The sequence below is a fragment of the Theropithecus gelada genome, chromosome 1 (genome assembly GCF_003255815.1).
Source record: "Theropithecus gelada isolate Dixy chromosome 1, Tgel_1.0, whole genome shotgun sequence".
Classification (NCBI taxonomy): Eukaryota; Metazoa; Chordata; class Mammalia; order Primates; family Cercopithecidae; genus Theropithecus; species Theropithecus gelada.
Window position 1 is genome coordinate 183,334,390 of NC_037668.1, and position 22,733 is coordinate 183,357,122.

Below are 22,733 nucleotides of genomic sequence, written 5' to 3' on the forward strand. Positions count from 1 at the left end.
GCTATTGTTGTACCAGAGAAGTACAGGATATTATGAGATGTCAGGGGGGCATGAATTATGAAGGAGCAGAGGGGCTATCCATTAGTTGTTAAGGCTTTTCACACATAAACTTACTAATTCTCTTTACAACCCTATGAGACAGGTACGATGAGTATCCCTCTTTTCTAGGAAAAGACCCTGTGGCATAGAGAGGTTAAGTGACTTACTCAAGGTCACAGAACTGGTAAGTGGCTGAGCTGGGATTTGTCCTCAGAGTACCTCTCTGACCCTAGAGCCCACTTTCTGCCTATGGAAATGGAATAAGAAAAATGAACGGAGTTCAAGGATTATTCAGACAGGATGATCAGGCCAAGCACAGGATCTCCAGATAGATATTTTAAATTCTATTCCCTAGAAGTGACCTTGAGGTATCACAAGGTTTAAACTCTGTGAGTGATGAGTGTCAGTGTGTATGTGCATGTGCTCACAGGCTGGCCTGTGCCCATCTGCGCCCAAGTCTAGGGAGAGTTGAACTTTCATGGCTCTCTATATAAATTGTTCCATATAGTGGAGTCCAGCAGCTTTCTTTGTTCCTTTGACTATTAACTGTATCTATGTCCATATCCATATCCATCCATCCATCCATCCATCCATCCATCCATCCATCCATCCATCCTATTTTCTGTCTACCTGGAATCTTCTGACTCCTTCTTATCCAAGGACTGGGTGATTTTGATTGTATTTCTGCTGTCTGTTTACTTTCTTTCCTTCTGTTAGTGGGCTCTGCATTCTCATCTCCAGAGGCTCTCTTCTCTTGCCAGGGGAGGTGGCCCATCTCTACTTTTCTCCTCCTATACCTTAGGCATTTGTTGTGTTCCCTGTGACAGATCATACTGTATGGAAGAGCAAAGAAAGACTTCCTCAACAGTAGCTAATCAATCAGAGGGATAAAGCTATTTTTGCTGGAAGTAAGATATGCCGGGGAAGGAAAGGGATCCTGATGAATTATTTAAGATTGAGCTCAGATATTCACTTGTGGGGTGTGTGTGTGTGTGTGTGTGTCTGTGTGTGTGTGTGTGTGCATGCTCGCGCACGCACGCACAGGAGAGAGAGTGACGGAGGGGGAGAGAGAGAGACAGATGCTGTTAGGGAGAGATTTAGATCTCACATTTCACTAAAAGGCAAAGGCCATCTAATTTCTGATTTTGGTTTTTCAACAGTCTTCTATATCTCTATATTGTTTTTTGCTTTTGGCTTCTGTTGAAATGCAAGACATGTCTTTACTACAACCAAGAACAGCCCCTCTGTGTTAATTTTCGGTTACTACCACAACAAATTACCACGGACACAGTGACTTAAACAGCACAGATTTATTATCTTACAGTTCTGTAGGTTGAAATTCACATAGTGGGCTCATTGCGCTAAAATCAGTGTTACTGGGTCTGCATTCCCTTCTGGAGGCTAGAGGGGAGGTTCTGTTTCCCTGCATTCAATCCTTTGTGATTACAGAACTGATGTCCTGTGTCCTTGATGAACTCCAGCTGGGGTGGTCTCTAGCTTCTAGTGGCAACTGTATTCCTGGGCTGCTGGCCTTCTTCCTCCATTTCAAAGCTAGCAAACATGGGTTGAATCCCTCTCCTACTTTGAATCTCTCCTTCTTTGGCTTTATCTCTGACTCACTCTTCTGTCTTCCTCTTCCATGTTTAAGGACTCATATGATTTGATTGAGTCTGCCTAGATAACCCAGGATAATATTTTCATCTCAAAGTCTTTAACCTTAACCATATCTGCAAAGTCCCTTTGCCAAGTAAGACAACATAGTCACAGGTTCCAAGGATTAGGGTGTGGACATTTTCTGGGACCATTACATGTAACACTTTGCCTCTTTTTCTTCTTTTCTCTCTCTTTCTTCCTCCTCATCTTTCTTCTCCCTTTCATTTGTTCCTTCTTTCTTAAAAACGAAGATGAGAGAGAGAAAGAGAGAAAGTGTGTGTGTGTACTATCTACTAAGTAACAGGTACTGCACAGGCACTGGCTAAAAAAGATGAATTAGTTATAGCCTCTGCTCTCAGAGAGCTTACAGTTTATTGGGAGAATTCATTTCAATAAAAGATAAAAATCAAGACAAGGTGTTAGGTGGTATAAATTTTTTATACATTTAATCTCTTTAATCTCTTCCTCTGAATATTCAGATCTTCTTATCCTAAGAATAAACACTCTAACTAAATACTGGCAAGTGAATGAATAAAGAGATTTGCACAGTGGCAGAAGGTTTCTAAAGCCTTACCTCTACCAGACAATGGGACATATGCAGTTTAAAGGCTATGCAGTTTATCACAAGTCAGTGTAAATGTACCATAAATCCGTGTAGTTTGAGATGCCTTCCAATCCCTCTTCACTAAGGAAATGGTGGAGTTCCTTGGCCAGGAATGGGTAAAGAAATGTTTCTGCCTTCTTAAACCTGGGTTTCTTTCTTCTTTCTTTCTGTATTTTCTGTATTGGTTCAGTTGGTTCTGTATTTTCTGCAGGCAACAACTTCTCCTTTTTTCCTTCTCTGCCAAACTTCTTAATTCAATTTATTCTAACAAATATAGAGTCCTCATATGTGCTCGATAGTTACTTGGTGCTGGAGGTACAAAGATGAAAGAGAGTCCCTGTTCTTGAAAGCAAAATCCATTTCTGTTGCTTTGACAGCCTAGTGATCCACTCATATTTTGGTATTTGACCTTTTCCCCTTTTATCCTTCTCAGTCAAACCTCCCCAACCTGTCTGCTTAGTGTACACTGCCATGTGCTGAGATATTTCTTCCCTCAGCCCTTGGGCAGTCTGGCAGAGCCCTGGGTTCCATTTACTCTGGTGTTCCATACAAAAATTGTTTTCTGTGTGTGCCATAATTTGAAAATCTGAGAAGCAATACTCTAAGCCAATAGTTGTCAAGTGTAGTACCCAGACCACCAACATTAGCATCTTTGGAAAGTTGTTAGAAATCCAAATTCCTGGAGCCCTCATGCCTGTAGTTCCACCTTCTTCAGAGGTTGAGGCCCAAGGATCCCTTGAGGGGCTAGGAGTTTAAGTCCAGCCTGGGCAACATAGTGAGACCCCATCTTTTGGGGGAAAAAATAGGAAAAACAATAAATGCAAATTCCTAGACCCCACCCTAGACCTGTTGAACTGGAAACTCTGGGAGTGGGAGCTAGAAATCTGTATTTTAATAAGTGTGCTAGAGGATTCTCATGCTTCTTAAAGTCTGAGGTCCACTGCACTAAACCACATTCCCAGTGGTCACCTATGACTAAAATTCATTTTTCCATTTTCATCTCAGTTCTCACCCACATTAACTTCTCTGCAGTATTTGACTCTTCTCAAAAGCTCATCTTTCCCGGCTCCTGTGACACTTCATTCCTCTGGTCCTCCTACTCTCTTTCTCTCCGATGATTTTTCTCAGTATCTTTGGTCGGCTCCTCTTTCTCTGCTCCTCGTGTAAATGTAGTCACTTCTCAAAGTCCTGCCCTTGGCCCCTCTTCTCTTGCTGTCCTTGGGTGATTCCATTTACTCCCCTCATCTGTTTTCTTCAGGTGGAGAGCTCCCAACTCCTACCTCTCTGCTAAGATCCAATGCTGTATTTCCATCTCCTCTTCATCTTCTGCCCTGGCCTATCCGCAGAGCTCCGCCAAACACACGGTAAGTTTGCATTTACAGGTCAAAGTCTGCTCTTCCTCTTAGGTCCCTTAGTCTTAAAAACTAGTTCTCAAATGGGATTGTAGAATCATTCTCAGCTCCTTCCCATCCACAAGCCCTCCATTCTGAGCTCACCCTATCCTTCACAGAGGATCACGTCATGCTAATTCAGTCTCCCCAAATCTCTGTATCTTGTCCTTTCCTCTCAAGCCCATTGTCTTTTTTTTGGCTCTCATCTTCTTTCACCTAGGAATTTATAAGTTTTGATGGGCTTCACTTGCCTACAATCCCTCTCCACTTAGAATCTTCTCAAAACACAGATCTGATGATACAAAAAATACATTTGATCAACACTTCTTTGTTTAAAGTTTTTACCCTCTGGTCCCAATGGACCCTTTACATTGCATTCACCACTATGGCATCCTATCACACTCTACTTTTTTCTCCTGCCTCCCTAGAAAGAACACTCACTGTTTCCCAAACATACCAGGTACCTCTAGACTCCATGCCATTGCCCAGGCTGTTCCTCAGCCTTGCATTCTCTAGCTCAGTCAACCCTGCTTGTCGAAATCCACATGTAACTGTCAGGGTGCAGGTTGTGTCCAGAGGATGCCTCCTCTGAGGGGATTTCCCCGACTTCCCAGTTGGACTTAGTACCTCTTCCTCTGTGCTCCCCCAGCATTTCCGCAGAGCTCTGTGAGTACTTAACTCACTTCTCCATGCATTGGAGTCAGCTATTCAAATCTCTCTCTCCTCCACTAGGTCACCTAAGACATGACAAGGAGGTCTTAGTCGTCATGGCATCCCCCACAGCACATACTAGGTTCCCAAGAGTTGTCTGCTGAATTGGCCTGATTTTGTTGAAATGGTGCAACAGTGAAACGATGACCTGTCCCCTGAGGGGTCATCTCGTGGGTCAGCACTTGTTAGGACCTCTGGAGTTAGGCTTGACTGAGAACACCCAGAGTACAGCAGGGAAGGATGGTTCCCTGGAGACCTGTGGCAGTCTTGTTCTGTGCTCCCTCTGCCTCCTGTTCCCTTCCTCCAGAGAAGGCCCTTGCTTGAGATCGCTCTTCCCCTCATTAGCTGTGCTTGTGGAGAGTTCCCCAGCTGCAGCTTCCTTTGGTCTTCTCTGTCTTCCATGGTTTGTTGATTTACTTCCCTGTCATCCTCTTTCTCTGGCTGTGGTTGTAAATAGAGCTGGTGACTGTAAGCCCCGGGCCTGTGCAGTGAACCTGCCTCATATGCATGGCAGGTCCAGGAGACCGTGGGATCCATGGGAAGGGTCACCTCTCCATTCCAAAGCTGCTCTGGGCTCTGGCCCAAGCTGTCCTGGAGGTTTTGTCCTGACTCTCCAAATGGACTTTTACAGATAGAAGCATCACATTCTCTCCATTTCTCCACGATGCTCCCTCTTGCTCCTGTTCTTGACACCATGAACCCCTGGCCACAGGATGGGCAGGTGGTCGAGGGGACAGTCAGGCTTGTTTGCAGCAGAAGGTGACAAATGACACAGAACATTTCATGCATTACACTTTTTCATGTCTTTTTTTTTTTTTTTTTTTTTTTGCCTCTTTGAGAAAGTTGGAGCTGTGCGTGATATAAATTGCCTTAGCCATTGATGAAATCCTAATCAAAAGTGGCCTTGTTGGTTATGAAAGGACAGCAACAACCTTGAAGCCAGACCAGGAATATGGGGCTTTATCTTTCCCCCTTCACCATCTCTCATAAAGCAACCACTTTCACCCTGGAATGTTTTTGAGCAAAAGCAGGTTATCTTTTCTCCCACAAGCCAGTTACCCTGCTTCACTTCCTTGTGTCCCAGGTGATCTTCTCCCTCCTTCACCTCCCCCTCTGCCATCCCCTCTGAGCTCTGCCTCTCCCTGAATTCTGGAGAGCCACCAGCCCCTCGGAGGCAGCTGCCCGTGAGTGAGCTGGGAGCGGGAGAGCCACACAAGCAGTGCCATCCTGCTGGAGCCTGTGGTCCTCCCCCGACTCTGCGTGGCAGTGCGCATCATCTGTCAGAGTGCCCCTCTCCCCTCCCTCTACTTCCCCACCCCCTCCCCTGCCGCTCACTCGCTCTTTCCCTTTTCATGAGATGCAGAGCCTGGAGAGGAGCGGAGCCGGCGGGAGCAGCATGTTGCAGCCGCTATTCTAGGGGCGCTGGGTGAAGTGGGCCGCCCTCTGCCACCCTCTCCCAGGTGCCAGGAGGAGGTGGCTGACTCACTCAGGGCCTCACCGAACCATGCCCAGCTGGGGACCGCACCAGCCACACCTTCCCAGCTGCGCTGCCCACCGCCAGGCAGGTAAGAGAGAGCAGCTGCTTCCAGCAGGGCCTGAGTGGGTCCCTGGGCAGGTCAGCCCGGGCTATAAGTCTTGCTGAGAGGTGCAGGACATTGCAGGGCAGAAAAGGTTCTGGCCTCCTGTCGTTGTCCCCATTTACTCTCTGACTCCTCAGAGCTATTAAGCCCGCCACCCCTGCCAGGAGCAAGGGTGTAGAAATATGTGTTCTTCCCAGTTAGCAGGTGCTAAGCCTCAAATGTCCTTTTTGTTCTCCATCCTCCTTCCTCAACCCCAACTCCTCAGGTCCCCTAAAACCTACTTTCTGTTCAAAGGTGATCCTGTTTCTTCTCTCAGCTCCCTTAGGGGGCTCTGAAAATATTGTAGGTTGATATCTGGACGATAACACTGTCTCTTTATTTTTAGTTTCATTCATGTCTTTTTCTGCTGTTGTCTTAAATGGGTTGCTTGCACAGCAGTCTGGCTGCACGCAGAATCTGTTTTGTTTCCAGTACATGTGCAGGTCTTTCGTATTGCTGGTGACTAGCGTTGGTGACACATTCCGATGCAGAAGAACTCACAATCACAATGAGTTGGAGGGAGATTAAAATTAGAGGTCACCAATTTCTAAGCAGTGAGTTGAGGGCACAGTTACCTGCTACAGGGACTGAAGAGTCCATGGCATCAGATAAATGGGTCCTTCTCAGCACTGTCTAGTTAGTGACTTTTTTTTTTTTTGATCACTGGGAGGAGGGTTGCTCTTCTCTTTCTGTGATAGAGTGGTGACTCAATATCAACCTATTGTTGAACTACATACTGAGAACCTGGCTTGCAAGTGTTTGTAGGTCCTGACCTTGGGGTGCTTACAATCTAATGAAATAATGAAGGCAAGCTTACCCCATCCTGAAGTCTGGGTTAATTCTGGATTATATGTTCCTATAGAGTTGAAGAACTTTAGAGTTTTCCTGGAAAATGGAGGAGGTGCTGGCAAGTGGGAGTGAGATAACTGTATTAATGAGATCATAGTAGTGCTTGTTTATAGTTAAAAGCTCTGAACATGCAACATGGTATTACGCTGATGATGGCTATTATTATTTTGAGAATGAGAGTCCGGTGAGCGTTCACTCCTGTAAACTAGTCTATTAACTGTTTGCTCTCCCCCCATTCTTAGAGCAGGTTTCCTGAAAGAAGTGTGTGTTATATTGGAAAGTTGATGAGTGAGTGGGGAGTAGAGCGTGTAGTGTGGCTCACATCTCACCATGGCCAGGCTAAGGTAAGCCTCCCTTGGGTATCACCTCCTTTTAGCTTCTTCTTTGTTTAAAAATTTTTTCCACATAGTTTCTAACACACAAGGGGATCTGAAAACTTGCTTTTATTCTTTGTCCAGGTGAATGAAACATGCCAGTTAGGTGAAGGTCTTTCTCCCATGGGTCAGTGAACTCTGACCTGGAGAACACGGTTCCTTAGTCACAACAGCCATGCCACTACTGCTAGGGGCTCTTAGAGGACAGGGCAAGAGTGTAGATAGACAGCTGAGCCAAACCCTCATCTTTCTGTTCAGAAAACCCCTCCAAGTGTGGATCTCAGCCATGGGTCAGCAGCAGTATGAGCTGAATAGGCAGAGTTGGGGTGGAAAAAATACTGGAGGTCCTGGGTTTAAGTTTTCCTAGGACCATTAAGTGAATTACCCTAGGCCCTCCACTCAGGGCCACTGAGCAGCTTCATCTGTAAAATGAGAGCGATAACAAGTGCCTGGCTCACTTTCAAAGGAGCTTGTGAGGATCAGCTGAAAGGAATGATAGCTCGCAGTGGTCAAGATGTGCTGAACAACTTTACTAGGTGCTTGCCCTACATGATGCTGTTTAATTCTCCCAACTTCCTAGAACAAATTGAGGCTCAAGGGGGGTAAAAAAAAAAAAAATTCGATGAAGTTTAGCCAAAGAAGTGAAAGCAGCTGTCCTTGTATCATCATCCCCATTTACTCTCTAACAGATTCTTCAGAACCTTTAAACCCGCCACTCTTGCCAGGAGCAAGGGTGCAGAAATTTGCCTGTTCTTCCTAGTTAGCAGGTGCTAAGCCTCAAATGTCCTTTTTGTTCTCCATCTTCCTTTCTCAATCCCAACTCCAACTTGTGACTTGTGATTATAAGTAACAAAACTCACATTTGTATAGCACAACACCAACTTGTGACTGTGCTATACAAATGTAAGTTTTGTTACATATAATGACTTTATGGCTTAGAACAATTTTCCTGTCCATTCTATTCCAGGCTGTCTGTGCTTTCTGGTTTCTTCTTTGTCCAAACACTACATTTCTAGAGATGTCAGAAATGCTTCCTTGCTTCCCCTCTGTGCCTGGAGATATTTTTTACTGTCCAAGAAACATCAGCATCATCATCAGAACCTTTGCCAGTGTTCTCTGCATGGAATTTGTCAATGTTCTCTGTATGGAATTTCCCAAAGGCTTTTGAATTCATCTGTAAAAGGTTCTAGAAGGAAGAGGGTCTTGGAAAAGCTAAGTGACTTAAGGTAGATTCCTCCCAGGGCCTTGTCTCTCAAGGAAAAGTGTCAGGGGGAATTTGCTCAGCATCTCTGTGCATCACAGTGCACCCACCCACACAGCCCTCGTCCCTCCTCCCGCCCCCAGCACAGACATTAACGTGCACCAGCACATGCCCGCAAGCAAGGCATCTCACTGAGTGCTCTCAGTTCTCAGTTCTCTGAATTTCAGAGCAGATACCAGTGGGAGAACTGTTCCCAGAGTCCCAGGCTCCACTCCACTATTCCCTGCTGCTGTTGCTGTGGCTGAACCCCACTCCTGGGTCTGATGGCTGTGGATTCTCCTTGCTGTGTGATTCTAGGTGTCTGGCTAGAATGGAGCTGGGAGGGAGGACATGAAAGCCATTGCCTGAAGTCATTAAAAATGGAGGATTAGAAAGAGCTTATTTTATATTCAGAGGAGGGGGAGAGTGCTGAAGCTGCTCTCTGCCCACAGCTGTAGACTCTGATGGCAAACGGTAAAGCTTTTGTTACTATCTGAGAAGGGGAAGAGATTGATAACCAGCACCCTGGCACTGAGAGATAGGAGGGAAAGCCACATTTCAGCTGTGGCAGGGCTTCATGCTTGCCTCTCAGCTCCATGGCTTTGAAAACTACATCCCTCTGCTTCTCCACCTTTGGCCCTGCTGTCCCGTCCATGCAGCTTCCACACCTCTCCCCACTGGGTGTGGGGCTTCTGCCTTCTCTAACTCTGATGTTCTCCCTGTGACTTAATGTTTTTGTAAGCCTAAGTGATTTACATCCAATGTTTACTTATATATTTCACTGAATTCTTGCAGTAACACAGGAAGTGGGCATTGCCTTAGTAATTCTGATTTCAGAGATGAGAAGGCAAGGTCCTAAGCCAAGGAGAACCTGCCATACAGGGCAGAGTTGGAGCTTGAACCCTTGTTGCTGACCCTGGAGCCTGTGCCACACTGTGACTCCACACTGTCTCTGTTGGCCAGCATCCTACACCAAACATAGTTTCCTCACCTACCTGCTGGGGGGCTTATGTCAGCTCAACATACATTAACTGAGCCTTTTCCTGTTGCCAGGGACTGTGCTACATTTTGGAGGTGTAGAGATGAAAAATACATTTTTTACCTAGGCAATGTACATAGGGAATATAATGTACCCATGCCTGGGACCTTGCTTGGCACATAGGAGACACTTAAATGTTAGTCAGATGACTAAATGAGTGAATGAATGAATGAACCCATGCTCCCTGCCCTTGATGAACTTAGGGTCTGGTTAGGGGAAGACAGTTGCAGGTACCTAGCTATGCCAGGTGCTGTCATAGAGAAGTGTGCCTGGAAGCCATAGGAGCACAGAGGGCACTTCCTGAACTTAGGTGTTCAGGTGAGGCTTTTGGAGGAGTCATCCTGAAGTGCAGCTTAAGGATGAGCAGGACTCACTCAGATCAAGGACATTCTGGCAGAGGAAATGAAACAAAGGAGGCCCAAAGCCATGGAACCCTGTGATGTGTGCTCATGATTGCGGAGAGTGTAGAGTTGTTAGGGCCTGAAGGACAAGCCAGGCGAGTGGTAGGTGACTCTCAAGGTAGCCAGACCTTGGGGAGTTTGTGTGTCAGGATCCTTCTTAAGCTGGAACTTTACCCCTAGAGTAGGAGGGCTTAAAGATTTTGAGGAGAAGGAAATGCAGTCATGTTTGTGACTAACCAGGTGATTATGGCTGCAGATTGGAGCTGAATTTAAGAAAATAGGCTGTCTCATGGAGACCAGAGACTGTGAGGACACGAACCAGGACCATGAGGACATGAGCCAGAGCAGTGGTAGCGGGGATGGAGGGAAGGAGACAGATTTGAAAACTATGAAAGATTTAATCAGTATGATTTGGTAATTGGTTGTCGACAGGAGATGAGAGAAAGGGAGTTGCCTGTAATTACTTTCCTATTTCTGGCTTGAGTTACTCAGTAGATGGTGGTGCCAGAAACTGAGATCAGCAATTCCAGAGGAAGCCAAGGTTTGTATGCGTGTGTAGGGGGTGCGGGTGGGGTGGGAGGTGGGCGTGGTGAAGGTGGCAGATAAAATGGGCCAAGAAAAGATGGAAATATGATGTGTCCATTATTTAGATATACTTGCAGTTGTTGGGCCTGTAGGATATCTGAGGGGTACGTTCAGCAACCCAAGGGCTATCTGAGTCTACATGACTGGGAGCTATTGGTGTCTACATGTTGGGAGAGGGGCTAGAGTTGGAGAAAAATATTTAGAAATGGTCAATATACCCAATGTAGTTAGGACTATGGGCAAGGATGAGATTGCCCAAGTAGCAGGCAAAGTGAGAGGAGCAGGAAGCTAAGATTAGAGAGGAAGGAAAATAACGGTGTTTATGGAGTGGACAGAGGAGGAGTAGGAGGAACCAGCAAAGGAGACCAAGGGGATGGGCAGCCAGGGGAGTGTAATGTTGGGACGTCAAAGGAGAGGGTACAAAAAATGAATGGCCACCATGGCAAAGGCAGCAAAGAGGTTCATAAAGACAAGTACTGGAACATTTCCACTGGACCTCACAGTATGGAAGCTGTGTTTTAGGGCAATGGTGGGAATGGAAGCCAAATGGCAAAAGAAGCTAGGAGGGATAGGAAGTGAGGAAGCAGAGGAGACTCTTTCAAGCAGTTTTGCTGATAAAAGGAGAAACGTCCAACGTGTTTCCCAAAGGGAATTTTTTTTTAATAGAAGAGATGAACATTGTTATTGTTAAGTGCAGAATAACATGAGAAAGAGAAAATAAAGATAGAGAGTTCATAAAGCAGGGTCCATGGGAAAGGATAAGCAGAAGGCCACAGGAGGAAGGATTCTCCTTAAATAGACATATTTGAGAGCAGCTGGAAGTGGGTCAGAGTGTGTGTAACATGGATAGATTAGTAATGGTTAGGAAGCAAAACGAGGTCCAGGTATTTCATACCCAAGGCCTTGATGATCTTGATGGGACAAGGAGATCAGGTCGTGAGGGTGTGAAGAGTTGTGTGTGTTGCATGAGCTCTCTCTCTCCACTCTACCTTCTTGCCCTTCAGCTGCCCTCACAGAAACTAGTTGTTCACTATAAAGGTCATTTGTAAAACCTGAGTTCAGTGTTTAAGGTTGCTATCATAGTAGGAACAGAGAACGGCTGGGGAGGTGAGCAAACAGGCCATCATTTGTCTCCTTGTCCAGTGTTAACATATGGCCCTGGATTCTGCATGTGTAGATAGGCAGCTCAGCAGTGGGAATAAAGGATGTGGCTGGATTCCACCCAGGAACTCTGAGTCGGAGTCCTGGCCATGCCTCTAAGAAATGCGACATTGGACAAAGTCTTCAAAGTTTAGTCTCTGTAGGTGATGTCTAGGAGTTATACCCACTCTAAACCTCTGTGAATTTTAGCGCCTGCTCCTTAGGCATAAAATAATAGATTTTTCTTAAAATGGATTTATTCAAGGTGAGAAAAACTTACAGTGGAAAATGTACAGAAAATCAAGTTCCATTCAAATAGTCTCCTCCTTCTGTATTTCAGTATTGTTGCACTTTACTGGCTTATTTTACCGAAGCTACACATTCTAGGCACAATTTCAAATATACACAAGTCAGGAGAACAGAACAGTGAGTCCCTGGGTGGTAGTACCTACCACCCAGCCTCCCACCCAAGATGATGTTGAAGTAGTTCACTGATAGCATATCATTTCAACTATAATATTTCAGAGTATACCTCTAAAAGATAAGGTCTCTTAAAAAAAACCTCAATATCAAAATTGCACTAAAAATTAACAATAATATCTTAATACCATTAAATATCCAATCAGTGTTTAGATTTTCTCAACTGCACTGAATTATTTTTAAAATTTTACACTTGAATCAGGGTTCAACACAAAGTCCATGTATTATATTTGGCTGAGGTGTTTCTTAAGCTTTATTTTTAACCCCGATGGCCATTGTCTGCGAGGGAGCACTGTGTAATCCTCTAACGTCTCCTGATTTTGTTTCATTTTCCTTGCTGTTGCTATACCATTTCATTTTAGGAGACATAAGGAAGAATTGCAGGGTTAGATACCAAAGCCTCCAAAATTTAACTTTGAAATTTCTTTCTAGACACACTTAGAAGGGGGAGTATAAAGATAGTGAATAAAGAAAAGAGGCTGGCAAGAGGAAAACCCTGCAGTGAGCAGTGAGGAGACAATGAATGCTCAAGAGGAACAAAAGGAAATGAGAAAGGTAACAGAGACTTACGTAACCCCCAGCCACTGAGCAGCTCGAGAATCATTACAGATGTGCTATCTTATACATTTTTGTCTCACCTTGGTGAGCAGGTGGCAAAAAATGAATCTTTAAATAATGACATTCTATTTATATAGCACCTTTCCCCAAACAGCTTATTAAATAGCTGAACAGACATCTAAGTAATCCTCTATGTAAAATGAGGAAGTACCAGGAAATTTAATTCCCATTTTACAGATGATAAAATATAGTTGAAAAGACTACGAATAATGATAAAAGTGGCTCACACAGAACAGCTATTTGACATTTGTCAAGAATTGTGGTGAAGACTCCATTACATTATCTAATTCAATCCTTATAACAAGACTATGACATTGCTATTGTTATTATCTTCATTTTACCCACGATAAAAATGATACTCAGAGAAGGCGAGTAGTTTGCCCACAATTCTGGATCTGCCCTTAATCTGGAAAATTATGGAGTTGAGGTTGAAGCTCAGGGCTGTCAAATCCACCACACTTTCTTTTCCAGTCAGTCTACTCTGCAGTAAATCAGGAATCTCTCTCTTTTTTTTTTTTTTTCCATCTCCTTGCTCACTGGCAAAATCCCATTTAAAGGGAAGCCAAAATCATCTTCAAATATAATAATAGGGTGTGATGTACTGGAATTTACGGAGCATTTCCCCCACACACTTTCTCATTTCTTTGCATATAATCACTCTGAAAAATAGACTGGGCAGGTGTGTTAATTTGTGTTTTACAGATGAGGAAATTGAAGTTGAAATGTCTTGGTGATGTTAGTTGGTGATCACAGAGCTAGTAGAAGTAGTTAGTGTCATGGAGCTAGTTAATAGCAGAGTTAGTACCAAAGGCCCTTTCTTCTGATTCCAAATCCTGTACTTCTTGGTTTTCTTTGCAAACCTCATGGGCACACAGCTTTAACTGCTGACTTTTCTCCATGTCCCCTCTGATGTTCCTTATGAGGAGCTGAGCAGCATTATTACAAATTAAATATGTGGATGCTTGAACTGATGAACAGGAAATGAGGCTGCTAATGCTCAGAGGAATGAGATCGAGATGCATTTTTTAAAGTAGAATTTTGGGCCAAGTGGCCTCCTTCTGTCCTGCCCTTCCCTGTGTCCTTCCGGTCTCCATGGAAACCCTAAATCAATGCAACATATGTTGATTCATGTTTCTACTGTTACTAGGAAGCTACGAGGTGGAAATTGCTTTTAAAAGATTTACGGAAGAGCTTTAGCATGCTGACCAGAATTCAAATCTAATATCCAAATGACTGTTTTATTAAAAGCTTTAAATGTGGTATTATCCTAGGTGGTATGTTGGTTAGATAAACACACAGGGGCATTTGGCAATAAACCTCCTCTTCCACTCTCGTGGCTTTTAAAAAAATTATACTGCAGATTTAAGCTCCCTTTATCTTCAATTTAATTACATTCTCATGGCCTGTGTGACAATGCCAGGTGCTCCTTCTGCTCTTGATGAATTCCACCCTGCTCTGCCCCGGCTATTGGGTTAGTTTGCAAATGCCTTACGTACCTGTGCAGCTGACCCTGAGTGTCATTAGCATTCTGTTGACTTCAGTCTTGACCAGAAGGCTGCAGAAGTCTAACGTGTTTCTGCCATAAAGAATCCTTGTGATTTTTCAGATTTTTTTCATGAACTCAAAATCAAATTTAGCCGACATTTACTCAACACCTGCTCTCTGCAAGGCAATGAGAATTAATAGTAAGGGCAGTAAGTAAAAGAGTCTGTCTTTTTGGAGCACACAGTCAATTGAGAAGATCATAAAACATAAATCTCAAGAATAAACTATGCCTGTGATGTGGGCTGTCAGAGAGCCTTACAGCAAGGTGGTGCTATTGGGATGGAGGGGGTTCCTTCTGATTGGGAGAATTCTGAAAAAGGTTTGGAAAGGAGAATTTTTGCTTGAGGTAATAGGTTTAGGGAAGAAGCTGAGAGTTAACAGGCAGATCAAGGGTGGGGACATTCTGGGCAGAAGGGACAGCAGAGGAATCATGCGTATGTGTGGGATAGAAAACTGGGATAGGCAAACGGGACAAACTCATTGTCAGGCAGGACAAGGAGTCATTTGGATATTAGATTTGGGGCCCATCAAAGATGATTGCACAGATGATCCACTTTATGGTATCTGTTCAGTGGTACTCCAGCAGTAGTGTAGTGGGCAAGGTTTGTGGGCAGACAGAGAAAGAAACAACAGCAGGGAGATCAGTTATTTAAGAGAGGGCAGGGGTTGTGCAGGTGCTGGGGGTTGAATAACCTCTCATATGTCAACATCAATGGATGGGAGGGAATGAAGTTGAGAAATATTTCAAAAATATGACAAGATTTAAAAACCAATTTAGGAAGGGGAATGGAGAAAAAGAAGCCAGAAATGTCTGTACTTGTTGGGGTTAGGGTTACGGTTAGGGTCCCTTGTGGGACTTGGGGAGAGTAATGTCACAAGCAAACACAGGGAGCCCAGCAGGAAAGGAGGATGTGGGAAGGTAGTTGTTTAGAGACAGTACGGCATGCAGGGTCTATTTAGAGCCAGTATAGCGTGCAGGGTCTGAGATGTGAGGAGCTGTCCAGCAAACCTCTGGAAAAGCAGCCTAGAGCTGAAGAGGCAAGATTGAAGCACTGATTCTGGAGAGGAGTGGTGGGTGCCTGGAGAGGGCAGGGCTTCCCAAGGCAAGTGAGTATAGACTGGAAAGTGCAGAGGGGGGCAGGACAGCCCAGAGGCAGGAGCGGGGCTTGCAATCACTGTGTTCCTGTAAGAGACGTGAGATGTGGCCAGTTGAGATGTCCTGTGCCAACTCCACCTAGCAAGTCAGGAGCAGTAGCCGGAAAAGAACCCAGAGCTCTACATTCCTGGGGCAGAGCTCTAAGCCTGGGGACTACAGAGTCCAAGGTGATGAATTCCTTTCTCATGAGCACTTAACCCTGCTTGCCTTTTCTGTTTATTTATTTCAGGAAAGAAGACAATGCTAGAATGCTTAACTTTAGGTTGAGCTTAATTCTCCTTGAAATTATGCACTGGCCTCTTTGGAAGATTATGCTGGTGTCCTCTTGGGAGAGGGGCCTGCGCTAGGTCTGTGCTTCTCAAACTGTGGTCCTCTGTGATTACTCCTTGGCATTTAGGAGTGTTTTGGTTAGAAAAAAAAAAGAAAGTTTGGACTAGTTTTAATGTTCTGTTTCCTTGTATTATTCATGTCCACACACTTTTTTTCCTTCTGCTCTTTATATTCCTGTTACTTCTTTTACATTTTTCTTGTTTACTATAGCTCTTTTTAAACATTGGACTTATTGACTTCCTATGACTATATTATTTCTCCAAAGGCTACTTGAAGATTCTGATGCCTGGTTAATATTGATTGGCTTCCACTTGTGACTCAGGCCCATTTGCAGCCCTGCTGTCTTTCCTCGGGGCCTTTACCCCCTGGATAGTGGCCTGGGCAGTAAGAGATTTGGAGGAGACCTTTGTTCTACTGTTTTAGTGCTGGTAGGAAGTGTCCTATGATGGCACTACGTTTGTGTTAAAGTGAGGAGCAGAGCAGAGGCTGGAAGCATCAGGTTTGGTGCTAGATACTAGCTCTGCCACTTTTAAATGACGTGTCTCTGTTTCTCCATCTGTAAAAGAGGGGTGATAAAGGTGTTGGCTTTGTAAATTTGTTCTGAAAATTAAATCGATAACTCAAAGCAATGTTTGGCATAGTGTCTGGCACATACTAACTGCTCATTAAACATTAGCTATGTGGATTCACCTTATTCTAGAAACATATCTTGAATTAGGGGAGTGCTTATCAATGGGCTTTTATTCATCAGTTTATCTGTGTACCAGTTTCTTATGGTGCAGTGTACCAAGAAAATGTCCAGAAATGAAAGGTTCTCTTTCTGCTGAAGTTCTAAACCCCAATTAGCAACAGGGTTCAAGAAAGGGGTAATAAGAAATGAGAAACTTTTCTTTTGCCTCTCCTTTTATAACACAAAGTTCCCTTTCTTTAATAGAGGGGCACTGTGGACGATATCAGAAAGAGACAATGAGTCACTGTGGAGGCAGCATCAGAATTTTTATTTCATCTTATCATCAGGCAGTGAGTAGTTGCGGCAGAATCATTTCACTGAGAGAATTCAGGTTACGCACCAATAGATCTGCCCAGAAAGACTGGGTCCTGGTATGATATAGTAGAAAGAGCTCTGCTGTTAGAGTCATAAAGCTTAATTTCTGCTCCTTGTGCCTCCTCTGGCACGTTGCGTCACTTTGATAAAGGTACATCACCTTTTCTGGCCTCGGTTTTTTCATCTGTAACATGGGAATAATAATACTACCCTCTGTGACGATGGCATAGGATTGTTGAGTGACAATACATGAAAATGCTTTATACATTTAAAAAGGATGAAAAAATGGAATTCATTTCCATTATTATAAAGCCATCACTTTCTGTTGAGATTTCTGCTGCCTTCTGGGTTTCAGAAATGGTTTGCAGCTAAGGCTATGTGTCTTTAGAGCTAGTTCCTGAGAGGGAGTATAGACTCAGCCTTAGGGACCTAGAGCATAATGAGAAGACAAGCTTTCTCCCAGGGCAGCGGTTTGCAAACTTTAGCATGCATCAGAGTCACCTGGAAGGCTGATTACTGTCCCCAGAGTTTCTGATTCTGTAGGTCTAGGGGTGGGGCCTGAACATTTGCATTTCTGATACTTCTCAGGTGATGCTGACGCTGCTGGTTCAGGGACCATGCTTGGAGACCCACTACACTAGGGCAAGCAGGAAGAGAGTCCTCCTTCTGGAACTGAAGAAGGCAGTGTGAAGACCCATGTGGGTAAGGAGGTTTGGAAGAAAAAAAAAAAAATGGAAAAGACAGAAAAATAGGGATCATGTGCAGATCGGGCAGAACAAAGGAAAAAGTCTCACTCCATAACAAATGCAAGTAGGGGGAAGTTGCTAGGTGATGGATGAGGGAGAGAGGTGAGTTTCTACTGTAGGAAAAACCAGGTGAGAGGCAGGAGCATAGAGTTGGAAATAAGCATGTTTGGGAAGGCAGAGGAGGTGGAAATTTTTCATTAAGAAGTGGGGAGTGGTGTGGTTGGTGCTGGTTAGGGTGGGAGTGGAGATGAGCTGGGGGAGAAATGCCTCTGTAGAGTAAGGGGCACAGCTGAGATGTGGCAGAGAGGGCGATTTCAGGGCTGTGTGGTTTGGCTTGGTAGTGCAGCACAATAGAAATTTGGAGAAAGGGGGTGGAATTTAGATGTGTGACCTGCCCTGTAGCTTTCTTGCTCTCTGCATTTATCACATCACATCACACCCAGCAAGACAGCCCCCCTCCTCCTGACTCATTAGGAGATTTGATTTGGAGTGGCTCCTGCTGTCAGCAGCTGTCTGGGGCAAGATCTTTACGCTCTCCACTGCCAGTGCAGCAGCCAACCTTCAGCCAGCAGCAGGGCTCATTAGAAGAGGGCCCCCTGGACACTTGATTTTCAGCTCACTGGTGACTGGAAAGAGTTAATACCTATTCTTTGCTGCCCCCCACACAGCCTCTGGGTGCAGAGGGAGGCAGCTGTGGGCTGTGGGGACTTCTCCCTGAGCTGCAACCAGAGGAGCTTCAGGTTAGTGAGGCTGAGCTCGGCTCAGGGGCACCTTCTGCATCCTGCCAATGAGGATGGGCGTGCAGACCGTGCCCGGGAGCTGAGCCGCCGCCCGCTGGGTGTAGGCTGCTTCAGTATTTACTGGATGTGACAAGCAGAGAGAAGAGCTTTCAGCGGGGCCGCTTGCTGCCTGGCTCAAGTGGTGGGAGGTGTGTTGTGCATGCCTGTGTGTGTATATGTGTGTGTGTGCGCCTATGTGTTCATGCACACATGCCCTTCACTCGCCGAGGATTTGACTGCTAAAAGAAAGATCTACTTTTTCCCCAGAGCGCCTTAACCCGCAGCCTCTCTGACCACCCAGTTGGCAAAGACCCTCAGGCCATGAGGACTGGCCAAAGACAGTGAGTATTGCCTTTGCTTTTCTCTTTCTTCTCCGGGATGTCTGTGTGCACCGATTGCATTATCCATATTTAATTAACTTGCCTCTTCATGCATATTGATTGCTTTCTTCCCGCAGAGGCTCTAGTTTCTCTCCCCCTCTTTATAAATCTTTGCTCTTTGCTTTTAACCTTTGTTTTTTCTTGAGTATCCCCTCTTCCCATTATGTCTCGTCCTGTCTGCCCCAGACGCACCTGTGACTTGATGCCCATCTATGAGGGCACATGCACTGTGTGGGCAATCACACCATTGAACTTCCTGGGCTTTGGGTAACTTCTAACTCTCAGAAGTCCAGGGCCAAATGGGATAAAAGCCCTGAGGTGCTGGGATGGGCAAGGCAGCTGGGTCAGAGTGTCCTGCTGATTCTTATTTACTGGCATCTGTGGCTGAGCGCATCAAATGGGTAGTGGAGGGTCTGAGCAGCAATTCGGGCAGTGCTGGATTTGAAGGATTTGAAGGAGAGAGACAGGCATCTGAACAGCATGGGCAAGCTAGTGTGGGCTGGCAGTGGGATGGGAAGAGAGACAAGGTGGGGACAGAAGGCTGGGTGAACCCCTGCCCCAAATGACCTTGCCTGCAATGTAGGTGGGTAGTCGTCTCTGGTTCCACTTGGCTCTAGGATAATAAAGGTCCCTGCATGGATTTCCCCTTCCCCTGAGGCCATATCCCACAGCAAGAGGCCTAGGTGCCCCAAACATGACTTCTAGGGACCGTCACAGCTGCAAAAGCTTTGACTTCATGACTCCTGGGGTCTAGGTGTAAGCCTGGTTAGGAGAAAGATTAAGGAAATGTCCCTGCAGCCAGGGAACACAATCCATGACGATGGGCCCTCATACACAGTCTAACTAATTATTTTTTCTAGTTTTCACAAAGCAATCTTTTAATTTTATTAATTGTAGTATTATTAAAGAAGCTATTTTTTAAAAGTGCTTATGAAATAGTCACGGTAATATAAAAATAATTTAAATGGTGTAGCTGACATAGGAGTCTTATCTATCTAAATTAGGTTTCTTTTAAAATGGGTTCTATGTTTGGTGTCAGAGTTCCCCAGGGGAGCCCTTTATGGATAGGCTGCTCTCCTCACGTGTTTCTTCCTATCAGAGGTCTTCTGCAGGAACAAAGGGTTTGAAGCACTGAGAATGGGACCCTCAGGAGAGGAAGACTGTGAGTCAATCAGCTTTCAACCTCAATGACCCCTGTCTCCCCACACTCATGTCCTTCCTGCTTTGTGTCAAGAATAGGCCAGTCCCCAGACTGAGGAAGGTCATGTAGGCTCCATATGGGCGAGAAAGGGTGACTTGCATATTCATTTCTTCAGCCTGCACCTGTGATCCCTGCAGAGGAGCAAGCCTGTGTGGCGACGGTGCCTGACAAGCCTCTTTTGGAGTTCCTCCAACCTCCCTCCCACTCCCACTTTCCCGAGTCTCCACGCACTCCCACCTGGGACAGGTGCCCTTGGAGGGAGGCGAGAATCAGAGCAGCATCCAATCAGATTATTTTGGAGCAAGTACTGACCCCCTCCTCCAACCCCGCTGACTGGTCACTTGGGCCCCACTTTAGTAAGAGAAAGAGAACAGTAATTTTTGGTTTGCGAGGCCCACGCCTCCCCTGAGGCACACGTCCCACTTTATTTTTGATGGCCAGTGGTTGGGGAATCAGGAACTCCTAACCAATAATCAACAACATGAAGCCACCAACAATTTGTTCTTGTCCATCCTTGGTTTGTCGCCCCCGCTAAGGACAAGTGGACATTTGTGGGGCCTGGGGGGATGTGTGTGGGGAGGTGTTCCGCTGGCGGAAACCTGTCTGAGAGGAAATGTAGCGCAGTCAGATGAGAGAGGGTGGCCCCTCTTACAGCAGATTCTTTGATTTTAGGTGAGAGGACGTGCAAGGGTAAATTCCTGAGCCCCGCAGTCTTATTTGCTGCCCTGACGTCCCTGCAAACCAGCCCAAGGGTTAACCGTAAGCGGATGCCTGTATGGCGGCCTTACTGATGCCACGCAGGTAATGAATCAATGGCCTGTTTTCTTGCCCCTGACCCTTTCCTCTTTTCTCCACCTTGTCACCCCCTCTGCTATTTGAGCCTGGCCCAAGCCTCCTTAGCCCATGCGTGGTCTAATTGCATCTGTCCCCATAGGCCTCCTGTGTGAACTGCACGGTTCTTGTCTGTATGCCTCTTGCAAAGTTGTGGCCTTGCAAGCAGGAACTGCCTTAGCTGAAGCCCTCCCATTGACTGGTGAGACAGCTTGGCAGTGACTTATGGGGTGGGATGAGGGACTGTGCATGAGCTTGTATGGAACCATTTAGGGATCTCTGTGAGTTACTTGGATAGGGGCTGTAGAAAAGAGACAGACAAGGGAAAGCCTAGTTATTTTTTAAAAAGTATCCTTAACCTTTGACTCCTACTTCTAACCTCATTATTTCAGACCTAGCTAAGAAGATTATAATTGAGGTCTGAGCTGGAAAGATGAAAAATAAAACCATTTTGTCCCAAAGAATATTTTGTTGAAGATTTTTGCAAACTATTTGGGAGAATCACAGTTGTCTTGGTAACAAGTAGCATCCTTTACACTGGCCCCTGCTAAACCTTGTTAAATGGCTTGCGTGGATTTGCCATTTTTCAAAAGTCCTCTTGATTGCTCTTTGAGGGCAGTGACCTGAGTGTTTTATGATTGATGATCCTGAGGCACAAGGAATGAACCAACTCACTGAAAGTTGGGCTTTGGCCTATGGGGCAGCCTGAGCAGGACCTTTACTTGAATTCATGGAATGTGATGACTCGAGGGCCCTTAATCAGCTGCTCGCATGGCGTGCTGTCAGACACCCTGCAATTTGCAAGCACGAGTGGACACATAAGATGCCCGCTGTTGCAGGAGAGAGAATAGCAGTAGCCAATGTTTGGAAATGCCATGAAATGGATGGCTTTACAATGCAGCCTGGCTGAGATTCAAGGTGGGAGCAGGGGACGTGCAGGCCCAATTTTTTGCAGGAGAGAGGATATTTCTGGGAACTTGGATGTTCCAGCCCTAGGAGGCTCTTCAGAGACGTGCTGTGGAATACAAATGCTGTCCATCCCTGCCAAATATAATACCATCCCAGCAGACATTTCTTGGATAAAATTTCTGTGAACGAAGACAATTACCAGGGATGAAAATCCATTTGAAGTAAAAGAGATTGAATTGGATGACCTCTAAGGTCTCTTCCCATCCCTAGGAAAAAGAGGAAAGAAAGCTAGGCCAGAATGACTCCTTTTCAACATGCAGAATGGCATCTTCTAGGACTATTTCTGTGGCAAATTGTTGCGAACGTGCAAGCGGCAGTTCCTTTTTCTAAGTCACTCTTAAGTCCTGATTTGATTACACTAAACCCATCCCACTTACCTTTGCCCTCAACACAAGGAGTTGTCATAGTTAAAGGTCAGGGGTCAGCAAACTTATTCTGTCAAGGGCTAGAGAGTAAATATTTTCGGGTTTGTGGGCCGTATGGTCTGTGTTGCAACAACCCAGCTCTGCCCTTGTAGTTGAAAGCAGCTTTAGACAATTTGTAAACAAATGGTGTTGTCATGTTCCAATAAAGTTTTATTTACATAGACAGGCATCTTTTCAGGGCTACAGTTTGTCAACCTCTGATTAAAGGTTAACAGAGGCTAGTTGGGCATGGTGGCTTGGGCTACTCAGGAGGCTGAGGCAGGAAGATCACTTGAGGTCAGGAGCTTGAGACCAGCCTGGGTAATATAGCACGACCTTGTCTCTAAAAAAAAAATTAAACATATAAAAAAAGTAAACTGGTAAACAGAGGCTAATGTTGGGAGTCAGAAAGAGACATTAGAGTAACTTCTCACTGGATCTGTTATAAGAGATAACTATTTGAGTGCCCGATGTCATTATATGGGTCCTTTGGGAAATAAAACATATGAGAAATGTAAACATACATGTTAAAAATTTAATTATGCTTATTGAGATAAGCCTAAATGTAAATAGGAATACATGAGCTTAGTTAGGCAAGCATAAG

The 22,733-nt window shown here is 45.1% G+C and overlaps 1 protein-coding gene across 2 annotated transcripts in view; it reads left to right on the top strand.

Annotated features, from left to right (window-relative positions):
* The first annotated feature begins 212 nt into the window (after positions 1-212).
* The window catches only part of RGS8 (regulator of G protein signaling 8), a 48,120-nt gene continuing 25,599 nt past the window's right edge, over positions 213-22,733 (top strand). The window contains exons 1-3 of one of the 2 annotated variants that reach the window (XM_025402511.1): positions 213-223; positions 17,408-17,521; positions 18,612-18,685. In XM_025402511.1, coding sequence (XP_025258296.1) covers positions 17,516-17,521; positions 18,612-18,685 — 80 coding nt within the window. In that variant the 5' untranslated portion in view covers positions 213-223; positions 17,408-17,515. Of the gene's footprint in view, positions 224-17,407; positions 17,522-18,412; positions 18,494-18,611; positions 18,686-20,597; positions 20,727-22,733 lie in introns of those variants that run through there. The other variant, XM_025402518.1, reaches the window with a different exon arrangement.